The 22,515-nt window shown below is 38.3% G+C and overlaps 1 protein-coding gene across 2 annotated transcripts in view; it reads right to left on the bottom strand.

The window, feature by feature from the left end:
• LOC113501939 (protein prickle-like) overlaps nt 1-22,515 on the bottom strand; it is a 123,197-nt gene that overhangs the window by 48,414 nt on the left and 52,268 nt on the right. The window contains exons 4-6 of one of the 2 annotated variants that reach the window (XM_026883269.1): nt 16,975-17,479; nt 13,912-14,058; nt 13,211-13,339 (exon numbers count right to left, since the gene is read on the bottom strand). In XM_026883269.1, coding sequence (XP_026739070.1) covers nt 13,211-13,339; nt 13,912-14,058; nt 16,975-17,479 — 781 coding nt within the window. The remainder of the gene's footprint in view (nt 1-13,210; nt 13,340-13,911; nt 14,059-16,974; nt 17,480-22,515) is intronic. The other variant, XM_026883277.1, reaches the window with a different exon arrangement.

Genomic DNA, 22,515 nt, shown 5'->3' with positions numbered 1-22,515 from the left:
TAAGACAATCATGCTGGGGCTGAGGGCTGAGGGCTGGTATTAATAAGCTCGCTATATTATCATATCTGATCGACGGGATATTGAATGTAGCATCTGTATGGGTATCGGGAATTCTCGACGTGAATTGTTTTCCCCATATGATATATTTTGGATTAATAGCTAAGATATTTTTGGTAGAATTTTCCGTTATTGTCGTGTAGTTAATTTTTGTTTCGACTCTTAGAATAATATTTTTTTCATATAAATCAAAATTAAAAGTAATTTTTCAATTTAGGCCACGAAGAAGCACTTGTTGCAGGTCAAATTAAATTGCACAGTACCCAGTTCCACCCACTTTTCACAGCTTCCTAAACAATAAATAGCGCACCAATTGATTTCAGCATTTTAAATCGGTTTTCATATTTTATTTCCTCATGTCACTGACTACCCTTAGCAACATAGACAACCTCCAAAAAAGTTTTCATTATTCTTCAGAGCCCTTAAAGAAATGAAATTGAAATGCCCAAATGTGCCCAATCATGTATCTCATTGAATGAAGCGCCAAAACCCGCGAGTATTACAAATGGCTAGCAGACATAAATAATACGCTGAAAGTTATTTTCCATATATCTGAGTGGAGCCTATTCATTCGTATGGAGGCGCTGGCGGCCAGGCTGCCGGGAGGCCGGGGTGCTGCCGGGAGGCCGGGGTGCTGCCGGGAGGCCGGGTTGCTGCCGGGGTGATGCGCCCTCACACTTGGGCACTCTCCAAGGACAAGAGTACTTCCACATTAGTGATGGGCCCTTGTCGATATCAAGTTTTAGGTGTCGATATATTTGTTACTAAATAAGTTTAGAGAGTTTAGTTCTTAGCTTTGTTATCATTGAAAAGTGAATTCATTCTGGGTAGGTAAAACGTTTTTAGTCTTGTAACGATGTCCGATGTTGAAGGAATAATACAAAGTGTCGTACTCTAAAGGTATTCCATTTTGAAGTGAAAATACTATCAAATAATCGATACTGAGCATTAATTCTGTAAAATATCGATACGACCGTTTCCTGTCACTATCCGCCTACAAACATAATTCACAAAAGCTAGAGGCTCAAAGAATAGTGTTGTAACCAAGCGGGGCGCGTGCCAAAACCCCTACGTTACAACAATTACAGCATTCGTGCAATGACACGAGAGGGCAATGACTCGGGAGGAGTTTTTTACTATTTAGTAATATCTGTGGTAACATGAACTGCCCAGTACGTCACCAGTCACGAGAAACAGCTTACGAGGAGTGGAATGCTGTCCATCCGTCAGATATTACCAACTTATGGGGTACTTATGTGTGTAAATCATTTTGTCTTGCATTGAGATAGAAGTCGGTAAGCTAATACTGATAAACAATGGCATATAGGAGTTATCTAAGATTATGTCACGGTTTTGTAAAACTGGTAGCTTCCTTATTGTAACAACAGTAAGTGCTGGGTTAAAGACGTTCTAAGAAAGAAAGCTTAAACTTAAGCCAGCTTGTGTAATATATAAAACTTGCTTGTTTCGTTTGGAGCTACCTAGGAATTACCCAAGTTAAGTGGTGCCCAGATATTAAATACGACGACCAAAGGAGCCATTAAAACTTATTCTTTGAACTTATTATATATTCTCTGAATAATTATGTTTTCCACAATTATTGTGTTTCCTTGATACGTATCTGTGGTGATAAGCGCGTTTATGACATGTTTAGACATATTCCCATACTTGCGAGGTCGTCGGTGCTCCGTGGGCGACGCGTATGGCGCATGCGCGGGGCCCGCTGCGTCTGCGCAGCCGCACTTGTACTGCAGGACATGTGATGACATGTTGTTCACAAATAATTAATAATAGGTAAAGTTGTGATAAAATTGTCTGGCGTATAACTTTGTTAGTTATATCTTCGCAATAAACAAGAAATGTCCTATTTAAGCTACGTTTATGAGATATGAACATTTAAGTGGGACATCACAGATTTACGGCGGCATAAACTGTGGCCATCATTCGATCCTACTTTCACATAAAATCTATGAAACAAGAATTTTACTGCTCACGAAATTTATCACAAACTTATAAAACCCCTTTTCAACACATTAACGGGTTATTATTCAAACACAAGAAAACAAATTAAGAAGTGCTAATCCCGAACACGCATTAATTAGAAAGCCCCTAAGAAAGTATTTAAAAAACGTCCCTTATAAATATAATAGTTACCCCCGACTGCGGTCGTCATTAAGTATGCTTAAACAGCCGTCATGATGTCATGAAAAAGTGCGCAACCAGAAGGTGAGGCAAAAAGATGAGACAAAAAACTGGTGGCTGTGGTTGTAGGGTACGTGGTGAGCGTGGGGTTCGTGGTGACTGGCACGTGACGTGAGAGAGGACTAGCGGAGGGAACTGTGTATGTGCAATAGGAGAGTATTAAACATTTTCCGTAATAAACATGTAGTGGTTTCGTAAATCTGCTTGTTTGCGAAACTAAATATGATCCCCTCAAAAACTGAATTATTCAGAAAAAAGCTTCAATAAAGCGATTAGGGCTGAAAGGCACGCGCCCAGGTCGCCTGTCCACCTGGCGGACATAATACCTCTATATTTGTTTATTACTTTTTAATTCTTCCAAAGACCAGACGGGATTTATCGACAAGAAATAATAAGAAAAAAAAAGACAAAAACCCACAACAATATTCGTCTGCACACATGCGCTATATTTGAATTTTGAATTTCGAATCGGATGCGAAAAAAACGGACGCAATGTGCTGGCGCACGCGCCGCGCCGCGCGCCATATGTCGGGAGAAGAAAACAGTTTTTTTACTCATCAAACAGAGATAAGTAATAGAAAAAATAGTTACATAAGCATAATGTTAGACGCAGAAAAAGCGAAGCAAAAACTATCAGTTTTGAGGTTAAATAGAGGATGTTACGGGAGGCGTTTGATGTCGCAGGGCTGCGCACGCGCTGCTATCTGCGCAGGCTGGTGATAATATAAATGTTAAAACTTAATACAGTTACTAAAAGTATCCATATTATCAAAGAAACTTTCTACACACATTATGCATTACTTCACTTGATAACTCTATCTGTAACATTAAGAAATTGCCATCGTTTTACTACAAATTACTTAATTTCGCATAAATGTGTGAAGTACTTAATTGGCGAACATTAAGTTAAAACGTTTTGCAAATAAAAGGTATTGACAAGGCTTATCATAATATCGGACGGGCAGCCCTGCGGCGTGCGCCCGCGCAGCACATCTGTCGCCTGTTCGGCGCGGATTGCGATCACACACAATTGCGGTGTTGTCCAATAGTTTATTAGATTTGGCGCAAATCGTGTAACTGTGAGGTGACGTGCATCATGCACGCTCACTGACTTTGTGGAGCAAACTTTACAGGTCGTGGTTTAGGTCCAGATGGGTACTAACCAGATGATTGTGCTATGTTTCCGTAGAATAATATCTCATACAGAATATGATCAGGAAGCGCTTAATGCGGAATCTTCTACTCAAGCATAAATGAGGCAAACATCTTTAAGTTACATCTACTAAAATATTTGTCAAAGCTCCTGTACTTTTATATGGTAATTTTTATTTTTGCCGCGGCCAAAAGTGTTTGGTCTCGTAAAGACCTCTAAAAACCAATGATTACTGATCGATGGTATCACAAAAACTTTGATCTACTTACATAAAACGCTGGCTAATTCGTCCGCGCGGCCCGCGAGCTTTGATCATAAGCTCTCGTAAAAACTTTGCAGACATTTAGAAGAAATTGTTGTTTTTACTGCTCTACATTAAAATACTTTTTCGTTTTGTTTCGCCTGGTTTTTGGCGAAATTGAATTACTTTTAAGCGGTTTTTGGGAGATTTTTTCATTAGATCTTGTTACAACCAGACAGTTTAATTCTTTGATGATTTGTTCTACTCGACGTATTAAAAGTTGAGACTGTTAGATGTTTTTACTGTTGCCCATTCTGGTGTCGATTTTCGTGAAAACTTGTGTAATAATGTGGAAATTTGAAATTCTGTAGCAATGTAGGTACTGGCAATATTAAAAAAATCTCTGTATCTAGCCCTTGAATTCCTTGTATGCTAGACCACGTTTAAGAGTGTATGTAGTACATAGAAGCCTTCCTATATGTTGCGACCGTCAGCCGCTAGATGGCAGGTGTTTTCGAGAGGGCAAAAAGCCTCCCTCACAATTTGAATACGATTTTTTTCTATAAAAAAACGTCAAGCGCCATGAGGCGTTTTTATAAACTGTTGTGCGCTTGCCTTTATTGATATTTTATTAACAGTCATTGTTACTTTTTTAGACAGTATTTTATTAGTGTCACATAATTAATCTATGTCGCACTAGCTTTAGGCAGGTAGAGGTCTGATCTTGATCGGAGTTGTTGTAATGTATATAACTTATTTTACTTTAAGAACAGTGTATTTATATCTGAGTGGAGTAGGACTTATTTATCTCCCGTCAAGTGGTTAAGCACGGAAGTAGGTACGTACATGTAGGTACTGAACTGAGAAGTTACGTAAAAATATTTAACTTCCTCTTCTTACAGAGGAAACTCGTGCTCATACATAACGTCTATCTGAAAGTTATGCTGTTGTTTCTATTAATTTAAGGACTAGAATTTTAAATAACATTTTAATATTGGTAGTTTCGTAAATTCTAACTATAATTGAACAGGTCACTCTTCATGAAGCACCCAGGATACAAGTCTTTGACTTTGAATGAAAGCCTACTGTCGTATAGTACATAAGGCTTAGTTTCCTCCAACCGCTGTATCTATGAATAGTAAGCCATGTACTGTTAAATACTATTTCAGTCCAAGCCAGGTTTGCGCTGTATTGTATGAATGGTCAGCGGATTCCTCACTTTATAGACTTGTGAATGCGTTACCGAGAACGTGGCTAAATATAGCCGGTAGGTTCATTCATAATGTTGGATGTTTGAGCCAACGTTGGGTCACTTGAATGACTATTGTCTAACTCCATTGATATGTTGGGTGCTTGTGTGGCCAATGTTGGCCATTCATGTCTCGATCAGGCGGTCTCGTTTGTAGGCCTGCTTTTGTTAATGTGACTCAATTATCATAAAGTGTTTTGTATGTCGGTCTTTGTAACAGATTTGCAGTGTTGTATAGGCGTAGAATTATGCAACTTTTATATGGTTTTATATCTTATTAATATTATCACAGGATAACTAACTAAATTATAAACGCAAAAGTTTGTATGTATGGATGTTTGTTCCTCTTGCACGCAAACACCCCTGAACGGATTTAAGCGAAACTTGGTACACGGGTAGTTTAAAACCAGGATTAAAACATAGGATAGTTCCCGTAGGATCAGCTGGCAGCAGCTAGTGTTCTGTAATCTGAATTTTGAACTGAAAACCTAAATTCGTCCCCTATCCCGTTGGGTCAAGTGTATCAGTCAGCAAGGCTAATTTTACAAGATCATGCCGTGTGTTGAACCTACCCCAAATGCCTGTAAACTTAATGAGCCGCTCCCACAGCTCCACACATCCGAACATAAAGGAATCCTTTTACGCCACAAATAACCACTAACCTGTTCATTCAACTGTTTTACACTTAAAAAATATATTTCCCGTCCCACACGACCTTATCACAAGGGATTAGAGTTCAGAATTGATTCAAGTTATACTATGTGAAGACAAATAAATGAATATTTATAGATAAAAGCATTGTTTTAGTATCGGATAGCGCTGCGTTGCGTATTCTATCTGGGTTAGGTAACCATAAAGATTGTTACAGTTTTGGGTAACGAGGCCGAGACGAGATACATTTGTCTATTGTTTGTTGGTCCCGGGCCCCGTACCCCGTGCCCCCGGCCCCGGGCCCCGGGCCCTGCCGGGTCCGAGCTGCGCTTTCAAACTCACTTGTTTCTCGTTCCCACGCGCGCGTGCTTTGATTCTCGCACTTGTATGTAGGTAGGTATTATCTAATCCACCCAAATGTTACCCGTAATTACTGCACTATTAAATCTGACCTAGGTATCTACTCTTTATAACTTTAAAAACAATTAAACTATCGATTGATTTTGTACCCTATTCAATACAACATAAAGCTTTATTTCACATATACGTGAACGCATAAACAGGTAGTTATGCTATGCATTATGCACTAGATCTAGTTTTACTACGCGCCAGCACAACAAACTTGTGTCCAACTCCTTTGTCTTCGCGCGACTTAAACTTATTAAATCGGAAAATAGTGTGACGATTCGAAATGCCACGTAGTCCAAGCTCGGCCGGAGTCCGGAGAACGTGATGCAACCAACTTCTAAACACAATAAACAACAATAATGCTTCGCCATCGGTTTTACGACGCTTTATAATCTGTGATACACACTACCTGGCCCGCGTTCCCACGCCGCGGAATAAAAAAATATAAGAAGAAGAACAAAAATCATTTTCACACCTTCGCGGAAACGTTTTAAGACTGTTTTATTATGAATGTAAAATAATAATGGATGCATAACTTTCTTTGGTGAACAAACTTTAAGAAAGGGGATCGGGGCGACATCTAGTCAATTTGTGTGGCATTTTTAGGCAACGCCATCTAGCGACTGGTTTATATTACTGTAACTTGGCTGACAGACTCTTTGTCTGGACACCTAGCGTCGAATAGATGAACTAAATAGTTCGCAAGTGTATTCAAAGCTTTTGTAAAATTGCTTGAGATGGCGCTGTAAAATGTTTTAAGTAAAATAAGAACAGACTCACAAAACTATGAAATTTTAGTAATTACTGAGCTAAACTTACCCGATTAAATTCTTTGATTGTAAAGTTACTAAAATTCATTTTGCAACGCAATATTTTGAATTGTAGGACTGGTCTTGACACTCGCTTTCCCGTTACTGACTATTACTGTACCTCAGTTTTATTTAATACTTTAACGATATAACTTTAGTACACCTCAGATGTATCATTTTGCGGTTCAATTGTATTATCTGATGGTAGTTTACTGGAAAGTGAAAATGACAAAAATAAAATCCTTCAATGTAAGTACATTACTTAGCTAGAAAGTATTACACTCTCGACAGTTTCGAACTCAGTATAATATAGTTGCTAATAATAGTACTTATAAAATACAGACTTAAGAAGGTAACTTTTGTACAGGACTCCAACATTATTAAGCTTCAGGTATATAGGTAGGTACTATCCCTGATTTTTTATTTACATTTAGTGGGTGAGTTGGAAGTAGTTATCTTTGACTTCGTAAATAGTAGTCACCTATTTAAATATCTGGAGAAAATGAAATTCACATAATAAGATACTATGATTCATTTCGTACAACTACTTTCAAAGTGTCTTATTTAATTGTAGTTACGTTAAACCTTAGTCAATTTAGATTCAAAGTTACGTTAATAAACTAACGATTACCAACGAAAATGAAATCAAACACACATTTGCACTCAAAGGAAACAATAAGTGTTTGTTCAATAAGCACTTATGTTGCTTGTAGTACAACCCCAAGCAATAAATCGGCGGGAGTCTAATAAACAACTCAGTAACGCCATCTGTCGGCGACACGTGCTCATTACTTGGGGCCATAAATCAAAGAAATCATAACAGAGGGCGCTAGAAGTTGTGTAATTTATCTTGTGAAAAGTTGCGAAGCGGGGAAAGATTGTGTTTATGAGTGTAACTGCGAGTGGCTGCAGGTGTGCCAGAGAAATGTTGCAGAAGTTATCAGATGGTGCGCAGAACCCGGGGCTAGGGAACTACGTCTGCGAGAAATATCTTACAACTGCGTATCACATACCCACAAATATAAATTTAAATAATCTGTTGTGTTGTTCAATAAATTCTAGTGTAAAACTGTTAGTTACCTAGTGCTTATGATGCAAGAAACTTGCTCAAAATAAAGTCAACACTAAACAAGTTTCGTACTACTCTGACTCCTTACCTAAGCCCTATAAATCTCCTAACACCAGAGGACATCTACTCTCAACAGCACAGCACCGCTTTAGCACACACTAATGCAATTACCTAACCCTAATCCACTTGTCGCGTCTGAGAGACGATAGCCTCGCATTGTTCCAAGTCCTTTAATGGGCAATTTGGCGACCACACGGGGCGTGTGTCTTTGTAGCAAGCAATGTATCAGATGTGGCTCCGATAGGACTCGGGACGCGGGTTTAGAGAAGTGTCTAGACTCGAGATGAAGTACCTATTTCTTGCTTATCTTCAATGTACTACTATAAACATATTATAATGCCGTTCGGGAAAGCTCTTCTGTAAACGGAAGGGAAAACTTTTCTTTGTGAGGGTCACAGATATTCTCCTCTCAAAGTTCCGTCGTTACTATATTTTCGTCCAGATTTTAATAATTGATTTTGTTACTAAAGTGAGTATAAAATTCTAAAGCCTTTAAGAAGAAATATCGAATGAAGACATTTACAGCAAATAAACTTCTCTTCCATGAAACGAATGACTCGAAAGGAAAATACTTAAAAACTAAAATATATTTCCTTATTTCATTATTTGCTAATTGAAATTGAAAGAGCCCTAAACATCGTATGAAACAGTCAGATGATCACCAGATGGCGCTGTTCACAACATACGATATGTTTGTCGTGTCGCCTCACATCAGCGGGTAAACAAGGGGTTAGGTAAGTTATGAGTTTGACAAACTTCGCTAAACATGTGTCTCTGATTTATTGCGAGTGTGTGATAAAGGGTTGTAGGTATTCAGATTATAGGCTAATTTAGAATTAGCAAAAACCAATCTACGAATGCAGTAATTTGGATAAATAAGTCTTGGGATAATCTTATTCTTTTTTTGGGTACCATAAATGAGTAACTTCTTAACTTAGCTGAACTTGGCTTCATGCAGATGTTACAACATTATGCTTTGACCAAAAACATCTACCCCTTTTAAACCTTTACATATAATATAGTATTTTATTGTAAGAATTAAACTAATATCATTACTTAATTTCAAGTATCATTAAGTAGGGACCAGAAATATAAAATCAGTGAGAAGACTCAGTAAAGAGCGCGGCGTCGCCTGTCATCGTAAAATCAATCTAGCGGTACTGAGATATAGTTTGGCGGCAAATGGCGCGCGTTTACATTACACAAGAACTAAGGATTTGTCGTTTGTTGCTGTTCTCGGTTGTAGACTAAACCCACTTGAGAAGACCAGAGACATTCTTGTCAACAAATAATTTTCAAGAGCGTGTGTGAAATTCTACAGGTAGCAAGGCCTCTCCATTTTGCTTCCAGATGTCTCTATTAATAGCGAGTTATTGTTTCAAATATAATAATTTAATATGTATATACAAAAAAATATTCACAATTCTGAGTGGAGCATTTCAATTGACATTTTGAAGTCAGTAGAAAACTGTATGTCAATGAATCCCAAATAAATTTCAGCTCGATTGTATTTAATTTTTTTAAAGTGCTATAAATCTTAGGACTGTTAAAACAACAGCTTATTTCAAAATTATTTTTCCCGTACCGTGTTCCAACGAGAACGCGCCCCTAAGAAAATGAAAGAGTGCTCTCAGACGGTGGAAAGTGTTTCCACCACATTAACCGCTAATTGTCCGCGGGGGTGCGGGGGTCGGGAGGAGGGGCTACAGGGGGGGGGGGTGATGATTTCACGGTGTCAGGCACAAGGCGCATGGCGATGGTTTTCATAATTGTGCTGATTTTATGCGCCGGTGCGCCCCGAGCGACGATGTCAAAAGTTAGTTATAAATGGTGATGAGTGGCGCGAAATACTTCAGGTTAGGTCGTTATGCAGCTTGGAAGATATTGCGGTGTAAGTTATATGGAGAAATCTTTTTTGAATTTAAATTCTAAAAAAGGTTCATTCTATATCCTTCTGTTTGTCTGTGTATCATATTGGTTTATCTACCAGACATTAGACTTAATACGTACAACAGTAAATTTTGTCATCTGAACAAACCAATCTGAACAAAATCATTTTCTAATTATATAGCAGTTTACAATGAAAATAACTACAACCATACTTATCTCATTTGAGTTAAGCACCACAATTCTGTGTATTGCTTCCCGGAAAATAATACCTTAAATTACTTAAAGAAAACATCTCAAACTTTACAAAACAGTGTAGCTCTATAAGCTACAGCTGTTTATAGAAACCTCGGTGGTCACTACGAGCACTAATAAAAGTAAAATAAAGCGTTTCCTTAAGGACGGGCGTCATGTCGCGACCCGTGACGTCACAAAGGGGGAAGGGAGGTTAGATTTTATTTGCTCAGCTCTCAGCCCGCCCCAGACTGTCTGCTCCAAGACTTAATATAGTGATGGGATGATATCGAGATGCCTGGATAAGTTTGAAATATTTCAAACGATTTGATATTGTTTATTTAATGCGGGAGTTTCTGTAAAATAAGGTAATATTTGTGTACTTATTTTAATTTAAATAGTAATTTAAATTAAAATAAGTTGTTCGCACCCACGGAACTTAGCAACGTGGTGGCTTAAACTCAGCTACCTGCTTAAATATCGCAACCAAATTAAAAACATATTTAAGTGTACTAAAATGTGGGAAAACCTTTTGTCCGTCTGTCTGTTTTGGGCACTTGTATTTTTTATTAACAACAATATCAAATTATTGAGACTGTTTTCAGTCTTTGAAAAAGGACAAATTAAAATTTTCATCGTTATACTCTCTGCTCTACATACCCCTACTCTCAATGGCTAACATTTAAATGAGTCAGACATGTCTCGGTCCGCAGTTTGATTCCCGGGCGAGTCTACTCACTTATGCGGGACGTCGCGACGTTTGTTGACATTTTGCTGTCTCCACTATTCATTGTATTTACGTAGTTTATTGTTAGGTGGAGTAGTTCCTACTTATTAAGATGAGCAGTAAAGAATTGATATTTTGGATTATGGTGGAATGATGGTTAAAAACTTTATGTAGGTACTTTTACTGACTGATCTGTATATCCTGTTACCTGTATCACAGCTTATGCATGTTAATATTGTGAAAAAAATATGTTGTACCTATCTTTACTGTCAAGCTCAATTGCCATGATGCAAATAAAGACGAAGGAAATATTCAATTTATTTACAAATCCTAAAAGTTTTCGCATTATAAAGGGGGATGCAATTATAGAGATTACTTTAAGAAATCGCTGACAATAAGCTTTTCACTAATTAAAACTCAGCAATTTTGGAAAAAAAATGTGAATTACAATTTCAGCTATGGACAGACTGCAACAATTATATTTAACGAGCTTTAACATTAAAACAAGGAAAGCCATCGGGCAAACCAATTTAAAAGTTGAGTGATTAAGAAGCACGTCTGGGATTCGAACCCGGGACATCGCACCGGTAATTGTTACTGCGCATTTAATTGCGACTCTTAATTTAGGGGGTCGGATGAATTAGAAGTGCACTTCCTTTTAACTAATTTTCCGCTTCCAAATGAAAACTTTTTAATTCTTTGATTTGATGGGTGTTCGCGAAGAGGAATGTATCTCTTGATGTTTTTCGTTATAAACTTTTTGATTTCAGTTTTGTCGCCTTCGTATTCAAGCTTTTCCTAATTCATTTGAACACAGGTTGTGATATCACCCGCCGTCATCGAGGCAGACAAAGAGGGAGATGGCGGGATGATGATTACCGGATTGATCACTGGGGGCTCATGAGAGAGACAAGTGAAAGAAGAGTGGGGAAGCCTTTGCCCAGCAGTGAGACATTCCAGGTTATAACGGGATGTGATTAGATGTGTCAAAAATATTATTTTAAAGCTAAAGAAAATGTCATTAATATTCGTAAGTAGCTATTTCAAAAAATTCGACTGTGAAGTTCCCGAGCAGTAAATGCAACTGAAAACGGAGATAAATAGAAAAAATCTTTGAAATATGCCATTAATTTTCCTCATTTAAAAAACAGCTGTGTTTTTTTAACTCAACCCTTGTTGCATCCAAACCGAAATATATTGCGAAATAACCGACTAACAGAAGTGAGGGGATGAAAAAATGCCGGTATCAATTGTAACAGCCCCTATGATTTATGTGGCTCGGGATTAAAACATCGGAACTGCACCGGACAGGAGGGTTGAAAGGGGATGACTGCGGCGTTATTTATGTAGCCCTGGTACTTTGGTACTAGATATACTATGACTTTATCTGAGGTCAGAAGGTTTTTTTGCCAAAGCTTTTTTAATTGGAGGACCCATATGGTCCATTGACTAAGCCCGATTTTTTGTAAGACAATTACAAATGTGATACAGAAGTGAATAATGGTCTGAAAAGTATTCTGTCTAGTCTGATAAGTAGTGAGTAATTATATCAATTTGCTGATTGTAAATCTGCTTGGCGTACTGTTTTGTTTCAAGTGTTTAATTGTTTCACCTGTAGGTTCAACTAGAGTCATTATTGTAACGTTTTAAAAGGCATGAAAAATGGCCTATTTGAAATAAAAACTTTTGATTTTGATTTCACCATGCACAAATAAATCCTAATAATCAGACTGGCATACTTATCAAGAAACGTAATGATTCTTTGTCTAATATCTGGATCCAATTTTCTATGTTTGTAGTCTATTTCTTTTAATTATATTTATCACGTATTTCCCCTCTACCTTGTAATTCATACGGTCAAATATCATATCTAATACAGCCTCAATAAAGCTAATCTGTTGAATTGAATGCCAGCATCGTGGTCCGCACCCTGATGAGGCAGGTCCCACGGGGTGACGTCATAAGCGCAGCAGACGTGCCCGGGGTACAGAGCAGAGCTAATCAACACGGCCCGCTAATAGAATCATGCTGAGATGGTCCCACTTAATAATATTTGTTTTGTTGGTAAACTTGGTAACTTGCTATTTGGTTCTGTTTATAGATAGATGTTTACGAAATGTTCCATCATGTAGATTGTTGTAGGGGTTAATTCCAATGGATTGATTTCTAACCAAAGCCTTTGAAGCTATTTTAGTGTCCAGTAAAAACAATCATTAAGCCTCTAGAACATAGTTTTCGTTCAGAATATATATAATATACCCACTTCTTGATTTGCGCTGACCAAGTTCAGATAGCGTACCCATCCTGGATGAAGTGCTTTTCATTTTTTATGTGCTCTTATGACTATAGCCATCACTTACCTGCCCTCGCGGCATCCTGGGTTCGGCTCCCGACAGCTGCTTTAAAGCCTTCTACATCCATTCTTCTTTCTCATATAGGTATATCAATAAAGGTAGCACTCACCCGGTCGCACGGCGCCGGCGCATGCAGCTGCCTCGCCTGCCCCCTGCCCAGCGCCTCCCGCTTTCTCTGCGCGCTGAACAGCCGCAACTCCTTCCGCTCCTCATCAGACAGCGCGTGGCAGTACCGCACCTGGAATACCACAACATATATGTATAACTATACTCACAACTCCTGGTAAATCATTTTTGGACAGTAGGTAGCTTGATTTTGGGATAGGGTGTTTAGATCACTTTGCTAATATTCAATAACCTAGACGGTTGAAAATTAGTAACGTGAGGGAATTTTCTGGTGACTAGTTTCCTTCTGTCAAATATTGGTAACTAGCTTTAGTCAACGTTCATGTGGGAGGTAAAACAATCTAATTTCGACGGCTGCCGGGCTTCTAATTATAGTATAACTGGTGTGCATGCATGAAATATAGTGCGCATACCACCACCTCATGCTAAATAGATAACTCTAGCTACCATCAAAGGCGATGGTCTTACAAAAACATACGAGGACTTACAGATGAGCTATTTGTTGGCAAGTTTGAAAACATGCTGAAGATGTCAGTCGCCATTAAGAAATAGTGGCAAAGAGATCGAACCCTCAGCAAATTCTTATTCATGCTGTCTTTGTCTCCAGTTCCATTCATGCAGTCTTTGCTACTTGTAAGTGTCGTCATGCGTGTAGTGCGTGCGTCTGTCTGTCAGTGTAGTTACCTTCTGGCTGTGGGGTGGAGGTGGGCTAGTTACCTCGTTGTCCTGCGGCGGCAGTTGCTGCAGCAGCTGCTTCAGCCGGTACCTCTCCCCCACGCTGTTCACGTACGGCACCTTGTCTTCCGGCAGCGCTGAGAAGTACAGGTGCACCTGGAAGTTGGGATATTCAACGTTAGAGGTGGTTGATTGCATTAATTAGTGTTCTGAGACTGTTTCACTATGTTATATCTTCTCCATTCACTATTGCCCTGCAGGAATATAGTCTCAAAACAGTTAAATCGTCCGAAAAGATCCAAGTTTTTAATTTTATTGAACGAACTTTTCAAATTGGCGTCATAGGATTTTGTCTTTTAGTTTGTGCCTAGTATCGGTCAGATCTATTGTTTGTTATTTAAATAAGGTATAGCAATAAACCTAAGCTCTTAAATAGGACCAGAGGATGAAATACAACTAGTCAGACATTATTTATGGCACCTATTGTAAAAATATAGTTACAGTTCAGCTAAACGCTACAAATAACTCATCACATAAATGAGCTCCTACTAATGCAATTGAGAAGACGAGCTTAAGGTTATGAGTCATAAATTCTTCCAACAGAATGAGGACATTAAGTTATTACACGAGATGTTCAGCTTGGACTGTGGTGGACCGTGATAGTGGCATTATAAAATTAGTAGGGGGATATTATACGGCTACACCGGCTAATTGATTTAGGACCAGGGGAAAGAGAATAGAAAATATTTGCCAATGTGTTGCAGTGTAGGTAGTTATGATGTAGTATATTTATTTACTTGGAGGTTTATTATTAGCTTAGTATTATAATATAAAATGATTTTGAGTTGTAGGTAAACGAAAGATAACTTTTTCTTAATTTGTGCCTTATTATGTAATAACCAAAGTTCAATATTGAACATTAAAACTGTCACACCTTATTATTCATTTCATTGCCAGTAAGTAAATCCTAATAAACCCGGATGAAGGCAGATGAGATAAATCTAATATATATGACGTCACGGGGTGGTAATGAAGTCGGCGTTGCAATGAAAACGGCACGTGAGCGGAATGTGTGTGTTCCGTATATTGTTAGAGGATGTTATACTGCGGGATATACCAACTGTATTTTAGGAGATGTCACCAAGCTTGATTAGAATAAAGTAAATCGCATCGCATCACAAATAGTGGTCTAAATACGAATGGTAGTTAAATGCTGAACATGTATGTTAATGATGGCAGACGCGGCTGCTCGAGGATGCCGGATACTGTGTTTGCTATATTTCTTTTTACTTTTTATTTTACTTTAAGTAGCTTAAAGCCCTTCCTAGACATTTTTGTAACGACTTCCTTCAAGATTTGCCTTAGAAATTGTCTCCTCGTTTCGAGGTTTGAGAAAAATCTAGTTACATGCACAAAGACACCCAGACTCAAGACAAGCATTCGTGGATCACACAAACGCTTGTCCTATGCGGTGATCAAACCCGCGACACGTCGCTCACATTGTGTTTAGCGTTGTAGCCTGAAGTCTCTAGTCTGTAGTGTATTATACTATATACTATGCTTTGACCACTCGGCACAAGTCCATTCGATCCATTATTTTTTATTATACAATGAAGATTTTCTTTGGACCTGTGTTTTAAATAGAGCTCTCAATTGACAAAGGCTTAACAAACTCTTAGACAGTCCAACTTAAAATTCATTCCGTTATATCTGAGGTCGCTCGGCTTATTACGGAGGGTGAGAGAGTCATTTTAATTTTGTGCTCCACTGGCTCCAAGTTAATGTATTTTTACTGTAATTATAAATACCGAATGCTGAATGTTTTGGTATTCAAGACGCTATTGAGGACCGCCCGCGGGCGAGTTTATTTACTTTTGGTTTGTTATTTTAGGTAAGTTAAGTATCTACTACAACGTATCCGAATGGTTGAGTATACTTTCTTAGTTTCTAAATAAACTCATAAAACATGAAAAGTTATCAAAATACAAGACGTGATATTTTTGTTGATATTTAAATTGTGCATTGTTTTCTTAAATCTGTCTTCTTTCTGAACAATTATCCCTTTTTGTATCTGTATGTCTGCCTAACGACATATTAAGTGCAGTCACTCTGAACTGACATACATAACGAGACAGACCGACAAACGTCACTAATGACATGAAGTTAATATCTTAGGACTAAATTCACGGTTATAATGTCTCGACTCCTGGCTTTCTTGTGATTCAGCTTTTAAGATTTTAGTCACGGCATACGCTAATGTTAAACGAATTTATAATGACGCGATATAAATATTAATGTTTAGTGTGTAAGTGGCCGGTGGTGGTGGTCCTTATGGTTTATATTAGTCGAAGTCTACCGGAGCTGGCCACACGACTTCATAAAAAAAATACATTGTGTTAGCATGACGTAGTACTATTCTAAATTCTGTGGTATGACTATTAGCACTTATTCATGCTGACAGTTCGTATAACTTACTGCTTTGTTTTATAATATTTATATTTTTATCTTTTTATTTTAAACTCTACTGCACACATTATTCTTCTATTTCAACTATCAGCTATTTACTGATATAAAAATGTCTGTCCATTTCCCTAAAAACGGTCCCATTGACAAAAAGCCAGAAAACGTCAAAAAAGAGCATCGTTTGTGACAATGGGTGCGGGACAAAGGCTCCATTGTGGTTACCATGGCAACGTGGCGGCCATCAGCGGCTACTTCGTCCCTAGGTAGGTACTTAGGTGGGAGTAGTACCCGTGTCTGTGCCTAACAGTGGACTGTCTGAAGCTAAGTAAGTGCACTCTTTGTAAATGCCGTGTTTTTGTGGATATTAATGCGGAGAACAGTTGTGAATGGAAATGAAAAAGTATGTGGAAATGGAGAGATGAGGGATCGTTTGGAATTTTTACTTGCAGGATGCACGTATTGGTCTTTTTTGATCTTAGACGAAATTAATCATTTGTTTTCGTCACTTTTCCATAAGAATTATTATCAGCACAATAACAAGTAAAGAGATGGTCTGGAAAGGTCGGCACTAGAGAAAGAATATTTTAATAAGATTTAAACTATATTTACCTGTTCTGGCCTCAGCCCCGGCGGCACCCAGGTGTACTCTTCCAGCGCGCATCCAGAGTCGTCATCACTCTGCGAGTGTCGGTGCGGGTCCCCCGGCTTCATCAGCCGCTCGGCGTGCTCCAGCAGGCCGCGGAACTTCCCCTGCGGCGGCGGGTGCGGCGACAGCGACATCGCAGACTGCGGTGATTGCGGCGACTGGTAGCTCTGCCCCGCCTGGTTCAGCTGCGACACACTATGACTGTGCAGCAACCCGAACTCTGAGAACCCTTGATTCTGAACTGGTTGACTTCTTCTAAAGTTTGGATACGAGTACGGATGGGGCGAGTTTGAGACGCTCGGTGCTGAGGAGCCGCTGTGCGATGGTTGCGGGGATGGTAGTGAGGGCAGCAGGCGGGGTGACGTGAGGGGGGAGGCGGGCGCGGGCGGCGGGGGCGAGGAGGCCTGCTCGTGCAGCGGCGGAGGAGAGGAGCCTGTTGGTGACACCACGCAGTTCCGGCAGACGGGCCTAGAAACAGAAACATTATACAATCAGTAATGCTAATCAGTACATAGGGACAAAGACATACAACAATTTCAGTCATCATTAATAAAACAGTATCGATTAACAACAGTTTGCAAGTCACCCACGAAGCCATTCGCAAGTACCTACCAAGGTTCGATTCCATGAATACAATCCTATCATGTCTGTATCCTGATAGATCTATCATTATAATCATTAATCTGTAGATGGCTATCTGTTGTTTGTGCAACTAATTAATCTAAGTCATATTGTGTTGCGTTTGCTGTAACGAGTCCAACGGGTTGTGTATTGTCATGCTATGCAGCATTAACCCCGGTCTCTGGTTCCGTACCCGTTTGAGGAAACTAGTTATGGTCAGGGTATTGATAGTGTCGCGATATTGTGACGACAAATTACCGACTGTTAGTAGTGTACTGCGGGTGCGTAAGTTTTGCATTTGTAGTTTTTTTTTTAAGTTTTATCCAAGACCTTTGTGGAAAAATATTACCTATAGACTCTAAGATTAGTTTCAGATATATTGTATTTCTAATAATAGAAAATCGACGTGTTTGTGGAGATATGTGCAGTATATTGGTATTCAAATTACTAACTACTTTCTATGCCAATAAATTATGTAATTCTACGTCACGTTATATGTCACCATGACAACCATAAACGTGAACAAAGAGACCACAAGTATACGTACATCTGTCATATATGCCTATCATCATAGACCTACCTTGAGTGAAAATACCCGTGTCATCCGTCAAACCCTTTGAAGCCAACCCCGCGGCTGCCGCGCCGGTCCTACCGACCGCTATCGCACAATCTCACGACCTACCGAGTACCGATACAATCGAGAATCGAGAACTATCGAGTAATATCGATACATCACTCGAGTGCCAGTAATTGCTCAGTAGATGCCGATGATATTAATAAAAAGAGCGCGAACCGAGATCTATTCGATTGATTGGCTCGTTTAGTTTTATTGACAGTGTATAATAGAAAAGTTTTTGTGATGCGCGGGCGCAGGCGTTGTGAATACATATCTGTTTTGTTAACAAGTTCGGTAAACGTCGTAAACTGTGGCTGGTAGCTGGTAATGGCTGGTTGGTTTTTGTTTATTAATTTAAAAGGTGTTGGATAGCGGCAGTTGGCGGTTATTTTGGTGAATGATTTATGAAAATTGTCAGTTACTTGAATATGTAGCCCATTACTTTTTAACGTTTCGTATAATTCATGTATAATTGAGTCTCATTATTAAAGAATGTAGCCAACCAGATATACCTAGCACTTATTTATTTGCAACAGGTTTGGAAAAGAGTAAAGAAATTAACACAATGACGAGTCTATAGGACCGCGGCCACCGGGTGACGGTCACCAAACTTTCAACACAAAGGCGTACGCGGGTTAACGCTGCTCTATATTATATGCAAATGCGTGTATAATCAGTTTTTTTATACTTGGGATATTTATATGAAGACAGTGAAGACGCCTGCACATGTGTCTTGGTTGTAACGAGCAGACGACATACAAAAATCAAATTTTATTTAGTTTATAGTTACAATTATTTTATGAATTTCAGAAATCTTAAAGAGATCGCCGTTAAAAAACTGCAAGCAACACTCAAAAATAATAAAACAGAAAATCTAAGATGAAGTAAAGTAAATCTGAGCATTTCCGGTTGGTTGCACGGGCCACCGGCACCGGGTCAATAGCTCCATGTTTAATTAGTCGGAAGCCCGATGACCGATGATAGCCGATGATAACCGAAGGTAGCCGAAGATATCCGAATGCAGCCAATAACATGATGAGCAATATTGCGGTTAAACGCGTGACTGATTGGAATCCCCTACAGAAGGCACCGCGCAAGCCAGGGGTTAATAAAGGAATGGAATATTTTGTTATAATGCTTTACAGTTTCAATTAATCAATTTCATCTTTATTGGAAAACATGGGATAAAATTAATAACAACCAACTTTTATGTGAGTTTCATAGCCGCTAGCAAACAGCGAAAGGGATTCTTCGCTTTTAGAAAATCAGTATAATACGTGTCTTCTTGTTTGAAAAGCAGAAATCTGTTTATCCATCTGCTAGGGAATAAATATTGTAACTAACAATTTACAAATTAAAATGATCAAGATCACCTCTACCCATACCTTGCCAGCCATGTCTCTTTAAAGTACCTTTATCAAACACACTTGATAAAACAATGCTAACTCCCAACTTACCAACTTACAACAATCATTACCTACTAGCCTGTAAGCAAATGAACCAGTTTTTGATAAATGACTTGAAAACCCATCCGTCATCTTACACAATACTGAACATTCCATTCAAATGAAGCAGATATTTATCAAAACAGCGTTACGTTATTAACAAAATAACTGTTATTAGCGTCACATGAAGGAGGCCTAGCACCAGTAACTGAACCAATCAGTAAAAAATGTTGCAAGTGTGGAAAAGAGAGAGCGCTTTGTGAGTTGTAGCGCGTTGCCTTGCTCCCACATGGTAAACAGTGTGATAGTAAGAGTTAGCCTACGTTCGTGGATAAAGTTTTCGTTTTTATAATTATCTGTTATTAGGGAGAAAGTGATACAACATCAATTATAAGATTTATAGAAGGTAGCTTTTCATGAGCCTCTTGGTGAAGTTTATGTTCACAATTATTTTTAATTGTTTGATCATTTGTCTCTTGATACTTGAGTTAGGTAATGATATTTCTTAATCTATTGGTTTGAATATTTGTTACTATTTTCCTATGCGGTATCCACAGTTGTTAGAGTCTTGCGTTTAAATTATTGTATGCTCTTAAAAAATGTTTACAAAAAGCGAGCCTAACCCAATAATGGGTTTCTTCCAGCTAACCTTGGCCAGAAATAAAATAATTGTGTGTCACGAAAACTACAGGCTTTTTAAAAATGTTCTCCAACTATCATCTTCTTATTCAGGCTCTCAAAGACCACTACTCTTAGCTGACCAAGACCCATCTTGAAATATACGACATATTAAAAAATAATATTAATTTATTGAAAACGGCACACGTTTGGTGTCCTGTATGTAATAACACGCATACATTAACATAACTATTTATGTGCTCGTTGTGTTGGTATGCGCGTCACTCGCGACTACGTGGGAATGTCTGTCTGTGTGACTCTTACTATACTGGCTGTTATACAGGGTGTAAATGTTTGGAGGTCTTCCTTCAGCTCTTAAAGATTGTTGGATTTGTGAAAAAGAGACACAACTCTGCAACCTTTGACCTTAAGACGTGGTCGTAGGAGTCCTGTTCACATACCTACTCTATGCTAGTTTGACCTATAGAAAAGAAAACATCCTTCAGGAAAAAAAAATCGTCTATATTACTGTTAAGCCGATTTCTGAGATTTCATTGATTTAGTTTTCATTTGGAGTAGATATTGGAGACTATCACAGACAGTGCTATTAAAAATACAATTACGCATTTTGACAACATCCTGTATATCAGTATGATTATTCGTATAGTACTGGTTTTATTAGAATAAGGATAACTGTTGGCGATTCAAATGCAGCAAGGAGGTCGCCAGTTACGAGTTTAACGTTAAGAATACTTAATGTGTTCGTCTTAGTATATCTGATCACATGATCTGTTATCTTAAATGGATAAAAGTTATAATGTAGAGTAGGTTTTTATTTTTTAAATAAACTTACATTACCACATCCTCTCTATTATAATAGTTTTGAATAAGATCCATATCTAAATATTAATAAGCTTATCGGATCTCTGTGAGATCTGTGATAGTTAAACTTTAATATTCTGCATCAACCAAAAGCTAGTCCAAGATCAATTATACAGCCATCGTTCGGTGCCAATCTAAAGTTAGAAAAAAGTTTTTTTTTTAACTAGATGGCGCTGTCATCTAATTCTATGGTGCTATGGTCTCGTTTACATTATTTGATAAAGTCACGGATTCTAATTGAAACGCCAGTCGATAGATCAATAAACAGTTGTTTTATTTAAATTCCCCATACATACATCCCTGTTTCTGGTATTTTTGGTCTGCTAAATTAAAGGCAGGAAGGTAGTTTATTTACATATTGCTTTATGGACAGTTGTAATGTATTAGACTTCACGGTGATAACTGGAGACAATAGCCCGTGAAATGACGCGTTTGACGCTCACTTAGCTTGTCAAACAATGACGAAGTTTGACAGGAATATAACAATAAAACAGATATTGAAATGAAACTACTTTTACGGATTTTATCGCGGTTTAATTTTTGATTTTAGTGGCCAGGTAGACTCTACCCGTGACCATGATACCTGCAAAGGGGTCGAAACGTCGGGAACCAAAATCAAAAAATTAAACCGCGATAAAATCCGTAAAAGTAGTTTCATTTCAATGTCTAACATTCGCGTAAACCTAAGAAACCACTAATAAAACAGATATTTAAATGTAGAAGAAAGAATTGAAAAGCAAACTGGTAAATAGTCATAACTGCAAATACCTAGGTTAAATATCAAATAAAAAACTTTCATTTTAATTTACATAATTGCAAAAGATAGACGTTGTAAATACACAACCCGCGATTGATCAGTACCAAGTAATAGTTACCGAGAAAGTAAGTTTAATTATTTTGATGGCTGACATGGCATGTTGTGTACAGCTTTAAATATCGTGGATGGCTATTGTAATTGTCTGTTAATTGTCATACGAGAAATACTAACACGCGAACTGCGTTTTACATATGTTATGTAGGTAAATAGGCACCGATAGCTATATTTTACAACTTTCACAGAACATTATCTAGTCTCAAACCTAACTAAGCATGTATTATGAGTACAACAACTAATAAACATACTTATATATTCCTAAATACATATCATAGATTAGTTACATTTGTTTAGTGGCTGAAACCTATAACTGAATACGGTTTTTTTTGTAAAGGCGGGGAATTCCACATTTCAATTACTGACTAAATCTGAACCGCCGTGCTACGTCATCCGCGTTTTTGTGTCGGAGTACGGCAGTGCGTTGCAATCCTTCATTTAATTGAGTTAC

This window comes from Trichoplusia ni, chromosome 2 (genome assembly GCF_003590095.1).
Source record: "Trichoplusia ni isolate ovarian cell line Hi5 chromosome 2, tn1, whole genome shotgun sequence".
In the NCBI taxonomy this organism is placed as follows: Eukaryota; Metazoa; Arthropoda; class Insecta; order Lepidoptera; family Noctuidae; genus Trichoplusia; species Trichoplusia ni.
The sequence above is the reverse complement of the archived record's forward strand: the minus strand, read 5'-3'. Positions and strand labels throughout refer to the sequence as shown.